Source organism: Argopecten irradians, chromosome 15 (genome assembly GCF_041381155.1).
Source record: "Argopecten irradians isolate NY chromosome 15, Ai_NY, whole genome shotgun sequence".
NCBI classification, from domain to species: domain Eukaryota; kingdom Metazoa; phylum Mollusca; class Bivalvia; order Pectinida; family Pectinidae; genus Argopecten; species Argopecten irradians.
In genome coordinates, this window is record NC_091148.1 from 17,497,318 (window position 1) to 17,510,818 (window position 13,501).

Consider the following 13,501-nt stretch of genomic DNA (forward strand, 5'->3'; position numbering starts at 1 on the left):
AGGTAAATCCTTTAAATCGCTACTAGTCATGAAACACTGAATGGATTTTGATGAAATTCTGTCTGAAGCATCATTGGCCATAAGGGATCTAATGTTGTATAAACGGAGGGTGTGGCTCCCTTGGGGGGGGAGGGGGGGGGCCCAATAGGGGAAATTGAGGAAAATCCTTTAAATCGCTACTAGTCATGAAACACTGAATGGATTTTGGTGAAATTTGGTCTGAAGTATCATTGGCCATAGGGGATCTAATGTTGTATAAACGGAGGGTGTGGCTCTCTTGGGGCAGGAGGGGAGGGGCGGGGCCCAATAGGGGAAATTGAGGTAAATCCTTTAAATCACTACTAGTCATGAACCACTGAATGGATTTTGATGAAATTTGGTCTGAAGTATCATTGGCCATAGGGGATCTAATGTTGTATAAATTGAGGGTGTGGCTCCCTTGGGGCCGGAGGGGCGGGGCCCAATAGGGGAAATTGAGGTAAATCCTTTAAATCGCTACTTGTCATGAAACACTGAATGGATTTTGATGAAATTCTGTCTGAAGCATCATTGGCCATAAGGGATCTAATGTTGTATAAACGGAGGGTGTGGCTCCCTTGGGGCGGGAGGGGTGGGGCCCAATAGGGGAAATTGAGGAAAATCCTTTAAATCGCTACTAGTCATGAACCACTGAATGGATTTTGGTGAAATTTGGTCTGAAGTATCATTGGCCATAGGGGATCTAATGTTGTATAAACGGAGGGTGTGGCTCCCTTGGGGCGGGAGGGGTGGGGCCCAATAGGGGAAATTGAGGAAAATCCTTTAAATCGCTACTAGTCATAAACCACTGAATGGATTTTGGTGAAATTTGGTCTGAAGTATCATTGGCCATAGGGGATCTATTGTTGTATAAACGGAGGGTGTGGCTCTCTTGGGGCAGGAGGGGCGGGGCCCAATAGGGGAAATTGAGGTAAATCCTTTAAATCACTACTAGTCATGAACCACTGAATGGATTTTGATGAAATTTGGTCTGAAGTATCATTGGCCATAGGAGATCTAATGTTGTATAAAAGGAGGGTCTGGCTCCCTTGGGGCCGGAGGGGCGGGGCCCAATGGGGGAAATTGAGGTAAATCCTTTAAATCGTTACTAGTCATATACCACTGAATGGATTTTGATGAAATTTGGTCTGAAGCATCATTTGCACAAGGGGATCTAATGTTGTATAAACAGAGGGTGTGGCTCCCTTGGGGCCGGAGGGGCGGGGCCCAATAGGGGAAATTGAGGTAAATCCTTTAAATCGCTACTAGTCATGAAACACTGAATGGATTTTGATGAAATTCTGTCTGAAGCATCATTGGCCATAAGGGATCTAATGTTGTATAAACGGAGGGTGTGGCTCCCTTGGGGCCGGAGGGGTGGGGCCCAATGGGGAAAATTGAGGTAAATCCTTTTAAATTGTTACTAGTCATGAACCACTGAATGGATTTTGATGAAATTTGGTCTGAAGCATCATTGGCCAATGGGGATCTAATGTTGTATAAACGGAGGGTGTGGCTCCCTAAGGGCCGGAGGGGCGGGGCCCAATAGGGGAAATTGAGGTAAATCCTTTAAATCGCTACTAGTCATGAACCACTGAATGGATTTTGATGAAAGTTGGTTTGAAGCATCATTAGCCATAGGGGATCTAATGTTGTATAAACGGAGGGTATGGCTCCCTTGGGGCCGGAGGGGCGAGGCCCAATAAGGGAAATTGAGGTTAATCTTTTAAATCGCTACTAGTCATGAACCACTGAACGGATTTTGATGAAATGTGGTCTGAAGCATCATTGGCCATAGGGTATCTAATGTTGTATAAACAGAGGGTATGGCTCCCTTGGGGCTGAAGGGGCAGGGCCCAATAGGGGAAATTGAGGTAAATCCTTTAAATCGCTACTAGTCATGAACCACTGAATGGATTTTGATGAAATTTGGTCTGAAGCATGGCCATAGGGGATCTAATGTTGTATAAATTGAGGGTGTGCCTCCCTTGGGGCTGGAGGGGTGGGGCCCGATAGGGCAAAAGGAGATCTAATGTTGTATAAATGAAGGTTGTGGCTCCACTGGGGTCGAAGAGTGGGGGCCCAATTAAAGGGGAAATATTGAAAAAAGAAAAAATCTATCTTCTATTTCAAAGAATGAAAGGATTTTGTCCACATTTGATTTGAACCATTGTTGGTAAAGGCAGCAAAAGGAGTAGGAATATAATATCATTATAATGAAAGCATGTTATTATTATTACTGAAATATCCAGGGGAGCGCATATATTACAGGCCCTCTGGGCCTCTTGTTTATAAATGGTTTATTTCAATGTATTCCATGCATACCAGTAACTTATAAAATTATTCCTAATCTCCAAGATTTCCAACTATTACCACTATTTTTTGGAAAGTACTGAATAGATTGTTCACAAATTTCATTATGTAGGTTCCCCATGACCCCTGTAGTTGTGCATATGCATTTTAAGATTGATGCCCATAAGAAAATGAAATTGGGATCCCGCTGTTTCGTTCCTTATTTTGTTTGGACTGGGATGTACCATGCATCAATGAAATATTAAGCAGATCAAAATGTAGCAAAATACTGAAATATCCAGCTGGGCCTCTTGTTTTGTGAACATGTGGAATTATATTCAATATGTTTGATATATATATATGTGACTAATGCCTGAATAAATATTAACATCAACAGGTGGATGAATCCAAGAAGGGCCGTTTCTCAACCATTCCCGAGTTTCCGGAAGCACTTGTTCTCAAAACGGCAATCTGTATGGGATTACTCTCAGATCTGAGTGTTCCTTCTTATACATTGACACCACTTAAAATTGTTAATTGTAATGGTGCAGACTGTCAACAGGGATTCGCTTTTTCTAAAGCTTATTGCAGTGTTACACCTGTAGAACCTCTTCATGTTTTTGGAAGTGTATTTGAAAAGGGAATCTACATTCTGTTACACTATTTAGACGAAAAGGAGCTACCAGAGAAAAAGCAAGAAAAACATCTGTTGGGCAAGCTGTTGGATTACCTTCTCAATAAAGGTACATTTATCTATGTCTTTCTCTGTAGAAAACATGTAGAAACATCCTTGGGGAAGAGGATCAGATTTTGCATACATATTAAAACATCAAAATAGTTGGACTTAAAAGTCCCAATATACATAACTAGTGGCAAACATTTAAGTAAAATACCACCCAGATATTGATAAAGTAGATATGTTTTAAATTAAGATACATAATCCATATTTGCAATGATATTTTACGTAGGTATTGATATAGCAGCATCTGAAACTTGCTTTGCTATTTTGGAACTCTTCTGTGTTGTTGCGTAATTGAGTGAAAGTAAATCTTGTGAAAGTAGACTTTTGGTTCGAAATTTACCGTTTTTCGTAAAGAACATGTTCCTACCTGTGTTATATTTTGCTTTATTTTGCTATTTTTAGCTCACCTGGCCCTAAGGGCCTGTGAGCTTATACCATGGCGCAGCGTCCGCTGTCCGTCCGTCCGTCCATCCGTCCTTCCGTCCGTAAACAATTCTTGTTACCGCTAGATCTCAGAAAGTACTGAAGGGATCTTTCTCAAATTTCACATATAGGTTCCTCCTGGTCCTAGTTATGCATATTGTATTTTGGGACTGATCGGATAACAACATGGCCGACAGGTGGCCATCTTGGATTTTGACAATTAAAGTTTGTTACCGCTTGATCTCAGAAAGTACTGAAGGGATCTTTCTCAAATTTCACAGATAGGTTCCTCCTGGTCCCTAGTTATGCATATTGTATTTTGGGACCGATCGGATAACAACATGGCCGACAGGTGGCCATCTTGGATTTTGTTAATTAAAGTTTGTTACCGCTAGATCTCAGAAAGTACTGAATGGATCTTTATCAAATTTCACATATAGGTTCCTCCTGGTCCCTAGTTATGCATATTGTATTTTGGGACCGTTCGAATAACAACATGGCCGACAGGCGGCCATCTTGGATTTTGACAATTAAAGTTTGTTACTGCTTGATCTCAGAAAGTACGGAATGGATCTTTCTCAAATTTCACATATAGGTTCCTCCTGGTCCCTAGTTATGCATATTGTATTTTGGGACTGATCGGATAACAACATGGCCGACAGGCGGCCATCTTGGATTTTGACAATAAAAGTTTGTTACCGCTAGATCTCAGAAAGTACTGAAGGGATCTTTCTCAAATTTCACATATAGGTTCCTCCTGGTCCCTAGTTATGCATATTGTATTTTGGGACTGATCGGATAACAACATGGTCCCTAGTTATGCATATTGTATTTTGGGACTGATCGGATAACAACATGGCCAACAGGCGGCCATCTTGGATTTTGACAATTAAAGTTTGTTACCGCTAGATCTCAGAAAGTACTGAAGGGGTCTTTCTCAAATTGCACATGTAGGTTCCTCCTGGTCCCTAGTTATGCATATTGTATTTTCGGACCAATCGGATAACAACATGGCCGACAGGTGGCCATCTTGGATTTTGACAATAAAAGTTTGTTACCGCTAGATCTCAGAAAGTGCTGAAGGGATCTTTCTCAAATTTCACATATGGGTTCCTCCTTGTCCCTAGTTATGCATATTGTATTTTGGGACCAGTTCAATAACAACATGGCCGACAGGCGGCCATCTTGGATTTTGACAATTAAAGTTTGTTACCGCTAGATCTCAGAAAGTACTGAAGGGATATTTCTCAAATTTCACATGTAGGTTTCTCCTGGTCCCTAGTTATGCATATTGTATTTTAGGACCAATCGGATAACAACATGGCCGACAGGCGGCCATCTTGGATTTTGACAATTAAAGTTTGTTACTGCTAGATCTCAGAAAGTACTGAAGGGATCTTCCTCAAAATTCATATATATGTTCCTCCTGGTCCCTAGTTATTTGCAGACTAGGTATGTCATGTTGTCAAATGATTTATTGATTAAATAACACCGGAAAAAAAGGGAAAAGCAGAGAAAAGATCAGTGTTTCATTGACTGGCATTGATCATACAATTGTGGGCGCCAAGATCCCTCTGGGATCTCTTGTTAACTTATGAAGTCATGGCGGCCATATTGGATTTTTGACCTACATCATTCTGTTCGTGTAACACCTTCAAACCCTGCCCTACAACATGCTGATGAGACTTAATACATATCTTTTATCAATTAACCGGAAAACACTCCACAAAATACGAAAGAAGAATAATAAGAAGAAAAAGAAACATAACAAAAACAATAGGTCTTTTCACCATTGGTGAAAAGCCCTAATAATAAGAAGAAGAAAGGAGTAAACACAATAAGTCTTTGTTTGGGAGACTTAATTAGCCATGTCAGACCTTTTGGGACAGAGGGGCGGGGCTCCAAAGGGGCAACTTTGCTGAAATTTGACTTTGAAATCCTACTCCTCCTCTGATACTTCAATGGCTGTAGACAGACAATATATGATGCTGGGTGAGGCTTTTGGACTGAAGTATGTCCTTGCTGTAAGTGATTGTCAGATGACCATTAGGCCCTTGGGCCTCTTGTTAATTTCAAATTAAGTTGCCCCACACAAGTATGCAGACAAATGTACTAGTATCTCCTGTCTGTATGACCATCCCATTTGTGCTTAATTTGGCTATTATTTGTTGGATTTCTATTTGAATTTGTTATAACTTGGTCGACCTTATCAGCATGGGATGACATTTTGATGGCATGCTTATATCAGCCATGACTAACCCCCAGAGGCAAAAAGGGTCAATTTAACTGAAATGTTTTAAAACTCAGGTGACCGTTAAGGCTCATGGGCCTCTTGTTGTTTAATGCTATCTCAATCTTTAAAACCAATTAATTCATGAAATTTCAAAGAAAAATTTCACCTATGCTTCACAAATTTATGCTTATAAGATAAAACTCAAAATTCTCAGGCTCTTGAAATATATTAAGAAAGTGTACACAAGCATCAATGAAAATATGTATTACACCAACCATATGCTTCGAGCAAAGTATCATATCAATTTATTTTCTGAATCTTTAACCCTATTTCAAACATCATCACTTGCAAATGATGGTCAGAAAATCAAAACTCATAATTCTTGGACCCTTAAACCCCAAATCTTAGACTTTATAAACTCCTAATCATGGACAAAGAAGAAGGTACAGGCATTATTGAAATGACAGATGTAGATGTAGGAAACCTTATGCTTTGAGACAAGAAACATTATTTTTAATCTTGAATATTTGTAGCTAATTCAATCATCATCACTTGATGATATTAGAAAATCAAAACTCTTAATTCCCAGACACTTAACCCTTTACATCTTAGAAATACTAAGCTCCTAATATTGGACAGATCCAGAAGTATACCACTCTTGTTACCACTATATCTCAGATAGTAATAAAGGGATCTTTGTCATATTTCATACAAAGGCTCCTCCTGTATGTTGTATTTTGGTTTTGATCGGAAAAACAACATGGCCAACAGGCAACCATCTTGGATTTTGACTATTGAAGTTTGTTACAGCTGGATCTCAGAAAGTACTGAAGGGATCTTTCTCAATTTTCATAAATAGGTTAACATTCCTCCTGGTCCCTAGTTGATCATATATTGGTGGGCGCCAAAATCCCTTTGATTACCACAAAGATTAGGTAAATGAACAACAGCATGTGTTTTAAAGAAAGGTAGTTGAAGACAGTAAATTTATGGCAGGGTTATTTACCAAATTAAGTACCATTATTAGAAAGTACAAATTCCAACAAATCTTAACTGATAAATGATAATTTAAATTTTGTCAAATGAAAATAATGTACATGTACTTAAATTAGCACACTCATATTTTAGCGCTCGAAGGGGATGTTGACTTTAATTTATGATTATTAGCACAATCTTGAATTTGCACAATCACTATGATAAGATTACAGGTTACAATTTGGACAAATTTTAGCGATGCACTTAAATTAGCAAAATCACTTGAAAGTGAAAAGCGCTAAAATTAGAATACTACTTATATGCCAGTACACGTACAGTAAATGAGAAATATGTATATTTTCCCAAACAGTGAAGATACTGATACATACATGTAGTGACTTAAGATGCATTCTTGTATAATTAAAGTATTTCATTTTTTCTTATCAGATGCCCATGCTGCATTGGAAAAATCTGGAATGTTTTCAGAGACAGAAATAACTGTTCTGCTAGCGAACCACCTTTTTGTGAAGTTGGCAGCATCACCATCATACATCATTGATCGTCATTCAAAGAGAAAACAAGGAACCAAATGTCCATGCCCTGTGCCTGATTGTAAACTAAGTGGCCTGTATGGTGATACAAGTATTGGTATGTTGAATAATGAAATGTTTGAAGGAAGAATTTCCTGCTGCTATACCTCTAACCTTTCCTGTGTACAGGAGTACATTGACTCTACACAGGGCACATGTCACTAAAGTTACATGCGTTGTTGATAGCTAGACTGCCTAAGACTGGCCCCTTGCCTCTAGAATATCAAAATTATCGAGGAAATGGAAAAAAAAAAATTTCAGTCTCTAGGATTTGTCTGATTTTAGATATTAGAATTTAGCATAGCAATTCTTAACAAGAAAAAGAAACAATAAAACTTATGGGCTGGTGGCCAGTCTATTGAAATCTGGCGGTCGCTAGCCTTATGACATAGGATACTCAACAGAAATAAAATAGACAAATCATTGTCCACTCTCCCATGTGAATTGAAATTAACGTGTGGTGCATTAAATGTAGATCCATATTCCATGATATTACAATCCTTCCTTCCGTAAACAATTCATGTTACTGCTACATCTCAGAAAGTACTAAAGGGATCTGTCTCTCAAATTTAATATATGAGTCGTTCTCAGAAATGTTCCAAATAGCTGTCTGCTCTATATATCGTCTTTTTTTAAATGTCTGAATAGGAAGAGGTTTATGTTTGAGAAATATAACTGACTATATGGAGCAAAGAAATTAAATTTTAGAGCACTTTTGTGTTGAAAGTGATAATTAAGATTATGTTTTCCGATTTAAAATAGGTCAACCACAGAAAATGTGTGTGTCACAGTAGATATGACCAAAATTCAAACTTAAATAAAATGTTAATTTGGTATTTATTATGTAGATAACCATAAAATATTTTTAATTTTTAATAGGTTTTTCGAAAATAAATATGATTTGATGTATTTTCAAAAAAAAATTCACCCGTCCTTTGAAGAAATGTCCATGGTGTTACCAAAATTATTTTGGTTTAGATGATACATCAGTTGGAAAGATAAGTACCATTACCTATAATGTATTTGCTTAGCATCTACTCCCTATTTGTTTGTCACATGATGATTAAAGGCTAAGTGAAGGAAGATTCTGAATTTAATTAAATCAAAGGCGAGTATTACTATCGATGAACATTTCAGAGTCCATGGTGTTACCAATGTTTTGAACCTTGGCATGTATTTCCAGTAAGACTTTCTGTTGTGTTTGAAAGGAATTACTAATAAGTTCAAATTGAGACATTACACTTTGTACTATGATGAAGAGTAGAAATGAAAATCTTAAAAATTGAAGAATAATTCTGTGGTGTTACTGTCTTTGGTGTTACCAAATGATGTAACACCATAGACAAATTTTGGTAACACCACTGACAAAAAAATAAGTCTTACCATCGGAAATTTATAAATAGTGGCATTTAATTGATATTATAATTAATGTATGATAAAAAGTTCTTCTTTACAAATACCAAACATCAAATAAATTTCAAAATAATGATTCACAAATAAGACCAGCAACAGTAACACCACAAAGAGTCTTGGTAACTCTATGGACAAAAATGGTAACACCACAGACAAGACCTGGTACACTAAGACATACTGCATTTTTAGGTCGTCTGACCCGAAGGGTCAGGATGACCTATAGTCATCGTGCTTCGTCCGTCGTTGTCCGCCGTGCGTAAACTCTCCTTTCAAACAACTTATTCTCAATAACCGGAAGGCCCAGGGTACTGATATATGGCCTGTAGCATACTGGGATGAAGGGCTACCAAGTTTGTTAAAATGAATGACCTTGACCCTCATTCAAGGTCACAGGGGTCAAATATGTGAAAACCTTCTCAATAACCAAGAGGCCCAGGGACTTGATATTGGGCCTGTAGCATGCTAGGGTAAAGGGCTACCAAGTTTGTTCAAACGAATGACCTTTACCTTCATTCAAGGTCACAGGGGTCAAATAGGGGAAAATGTTTTAAATGACTTCTTCTTAATAACCAAGAGGTACAGGGACTAGATATTAGGTCTGTAGCATGCTTGGGTGAAGGGCTACCAAGTTTGTTCAAACGAATGACCTTGACCTTCATTCAAGGTTACAGGGGTCAAATAGGGAAAAATGTTTTGAACGACTTCTTCTTAATAACCAAGAGGCCCACAGACTTGGTATTGGGCCTGTAGCTTGCTTGGTTGATTGGCTACCAAGTTTGTTCAAACAAATGACCTTGACCTTCATTCAAAGTCACAGGGGTCAAATAGGCGAAAATGTTTTAAACGACTTCTTCTCAATAACCAAGAGGTCCAGGAACTAGATAATAGGCCTGTAGTATGCTTGGGTGAAGGGCTATCTGGTTTGTTCAAACCGATGACCTTGAACTTCATTCAAGGTCTCAGAGGTCAAAAATGTGAAAATCTTGAAACAACTTCTTCTCAATAACCAAGAGGCCCGGGGTCTTGATATTGGGCCTGTAGCATGCTTGGGTGAAGAGCTACCAAGTTTGTTCAAAAGAATAACCTTGACCTTCATTCAAGGTCACAGAGGTCAAATAGGCTAAAACATTTAAACAATTTCCTCTCAATAACCAAGAGGCCCAGGGACTTGATATTAGGCCTGTAGCATGCTTGGAAGTTGGATGAAGAGCATTCATGTTTGGTCGCTTGAATGACCTTGGCCTATTTCCTTGGTCACAATAATAAAAGAATTACAATCTCACAATTATACATCTTAGTATACAATCCCTTTATTTATGTCGAATGAAAAAGTGAGTGTTTTCATCCCATTGTGTCTTTTGAATTTTCTCTAAAGATTTATTTTACGCTACTGTACAATTCTTCTGTGCTGTATTGAACAATAGTCAGATGACCGTTAAGGCCCATTGGGCCTCTTGTTATTTATTTTGTAGTGTTAAATGCATTTGAAACACTTGGATATAACAGTATTCAGTCTACATAGTCCATTCTAAAACTCTAGAATGAATGACATTATGATGATCAAGCCCCATACAAGAAATTTCAATGCAGGTAAAACCATGGACAAATGTCGATGGTGTTACCTTTGTCTATTGTGTACGTCAATGTCCATAGTGTTACCAGGACAAAAATGCCAATATTTAGTTATTTTAAGATTAAATAGGGCAGTTTTACATAATAGAAGGTAATTTGTCATTGAAAGATTAAATTCAAACCATAATTTTCAACAAAAAATCACTGTTAGTCATTTTATATAAAATAAAAAGTAATTGTATGTTACAGAAAATGTGAGCGATTATTGACTTGAGAGATATTTTTAGCTCACCTGGCCCGAAGGGCCGGTAAGCTTATGCCATAGTTCAGCGCCGTCGTCCGTCGTCCCTCCGTCCGTCCGTTGTCCGTCAACATTTCATTTAAATCCTTACTAGTCATGAACCACTGAATGGATTTTGATAAAATTTGTCTGAAGCATCATTGGCCATAGGAGATTTAATGTCGTATAAACGAAGGGTGTGGCTCCCTTGGGGCCAGAGGGGTGGGGCCCAATAGGGGAAATTGTGGTAAATCCTTTAAATCACTACTAGTGGTGAACCGTTGAATGGATTTTGATAAAATTTGGTCTGAAGCATCATTGGCCATAGCAGATCTAATGTATAAATGGAGGTTGTCGCTCCCTTGGGGCCGGAGGGGCAGGGTCTAGTAGGGGAAACTGAGGTAAATCCTTTAAATCGCCACTTGTCTTGAACCACTAAATGGATTTTGTTGAAATTTGGTCTGAAGCATCATTGGCCATAGGAAATCTAATGTTGTATAAACGGAGGTTGTGGCTCCCTTGGGGCTGGAGAGGCAGGGCCCAATAGGGGAAACTGAGGTAAATCATTTAAATCTCTACTTGTCATGAACCACCAAATGGATTTTGATGATATTTGGTCAGAAGCTTCATTTGCCATAGGGGATCTGATGTTGTATAAACGGAGAGTGTGGCTCCCTTGGGGCCGGAGGGGCGGGGCCCAATAGAGGAAATTGAGGTAAATCCTTTAAATCGCTACTAGTCATGAACCATTGAATGGATTTTGATAAAATTTTGGTCTGAAGCATCATTGGCCATAGGAGATTTAATGTTGTACGGTATAAACAATCTTGGCTCTGACTCCTATGGGGCCAAATAGGCGGGTCAAATAGGGGAAATAGAGGTAATTCCCTCAAAACGCTGCTAGTTATAAAGTTTTGAACGGATTGTAACCAAATTTGGTCTGAAACATCCTCTGGGGAAGGGGAACAGAGTTGTATAAATCTTGGCTATGACCCCCTGGGGGCCGGAGGGGCGGGACCAAATAGGGAAATAGTGGTAATTCCTTCAAAATGCTACTAGTCATAAAGTTGTGAATGGATTGTAACCAAATTTGGTCTGAAACATCCTCAGGGGAAGGGGAACAGATCTTGTATAAATCTTGGCTCTGACCCCCCTAAGGCCCGAAGGGCGGGGCCAAACAGGTGAAAATAGAGGTAAATCCTTTAAATCACTACTAGTCATAGAGTTCTACATGAATTGTAACCAAATTTGGTCAGAAACATCCTTTGGGGAAGGGGAACAGAGTTTGTATAAATTTTGACTCTTACCCCTGGTTTGATTTGCCCTCATTAGCCATGGCATCCTTCTAGGACAAATAAAGCAAATTCATTGAAATTCTTCTTTTTGTTTAAAATTTATTATTTTGAATAATCCTTGCAATATCCAACTGAAATGTTGAAGTGAAAGTTTAAATTTTTAGCTCACCTGGCCCGAAGGGCCGATGAGCTTATGTCATGGCGCGGCGTCCGTCGTCCATCCGTCGTCCGTCAACATTTCATTTAAATCCTTACTTGTCATGAACCACTGAATGGATTTTGATGAAATTTGGTCTGAAGCATCATTGGCCATAGGGGATCTAATGTTGTATAAACAGAGGGTTTCGCTCCCTTGGGGCCGGAGGGGCGGGGCCCAATAGGGGAAATTGAGGTAAATCCTTTAAATCCTTACTAGTCATGAACCACTGAATGGATTTTGATGAAATTTGGTCTGAAGCATCATTGGCCAATGGGGATCTAATGTTGTATAAACGGAGGGTGTGGTTCCCTTGGGGCCGGAAGGGCGGGGCCCAATAGGGGAAATTGAGGTAAATCCTTTAAATCGCTACTAGTCATGAACCACTGAATGGATTTTGATGAAAGTTGGTCTGAAGCATCATTAGCCATAGGGGATCTAATGTTGTATAAACGGAGGGTATGGCTCCCTTGGGGCCGGAGGGACGAGGCCCAATAAGGGAAATTGAGGTTAATCTTTTAAATCGCTACTAGTCATGAACCACTGAACGGATTTTGATGAAATGTGGTCTGAAGCATCATTGGCCATAGGAGATCTAATGTTGTATAAACGGAGAGTGTGACTCCCTTGGGGCCGGAGGGGCGGGGCCCAATAGGGGAAATTGAGGTTAATCATTTAAATCTCTACTTAGTCATGAACCACTGAATGGATTTTGATAAAATTTGGTCTGAAGCATCATTGGCCATAGGAGATTTAATGTTGTATAAACAATCTTGGCTCTGACTCCTATGGGGCCAAATAGGCGGGTCAAATAGGGGAAATAGAGGTAATTCCTTCAAAACGCTGCTAAAGTTATAAAGTTTTGAATGGATTGTAACCAAATTTGGTCTGAAACATCCTCTGGGGAAGGGGAACAGAGTTGTATAAATCTTGACTATGACCCCCTGGGGGCCGGAGGGGCGGGACCAAATAGGGAAATAGTGGTAATTCCTTCAAAATGCTACTAGTCATAAAGTTGTGAATGGATTGTAACCAAATTTGGTCTGAAACATCCTCAGGGGAAGGGGAACAGAGTTTGTATAAATTTTGACTCTTACCCCTGGTTTGATTTGCCCTCATTAGCCATGGCATCCTTCTAGGACAAATAAAGCAAATTCATTGAAATTCTTCTTTTTGTTTGAAATTTATTATTTTGAATAATCCTTGCAATATCCAACTGAAATGTTAAAGTGAAAGTTTAAATTTTTAGCTCACCTGGCCTGAAGGGCCGATGAGCTTATGTCATGGCGCGGTGCCGTCGTCCATCCGTCGTCCGTCAACATTTCATTTAAATCATTACTAGTCATGAACCACTGAATGGATTTTGATGAAATTTGGTCTGAAGCATCATTGGCCATAGGGGATCTAATGTTGTATAAACGGAGGGTGTGGCTCCCGTGCGGCCCAATAGGGCAAAAGGAGATCTAATGTTG

General features: G+C 39.2%; 1 protein-coding gene across 6 annotated transcripts in view; it reads left to right on the forward strand.

Moving 5' to 3' along the window:
- Window positions 1-13,501, forward strand: part of LOC138308999 (uncharacterized) — a 35,212-nt gene that overhangs the window by 11,690 nt on the left and 10,021 nt on the right. For all 6 annotated transcript variants that reach the window (XM_069250085.1, XM_069250086.1, XM_069250088.1 and 3 more), the window contains 2 exons: window positions 2,708-3,053; window positions 7,131-7,331. In XM_069250085.1, coding sequence (XP_069106186.1) covers window positions 2,708-3,053; window positions 7,131-7,331 — 547 coding nt within the window. The remainder of the gene's footprint in view (window positions 1-2,707; window positions 3,054-7,130; window positions 7,332-13,501) is intronic.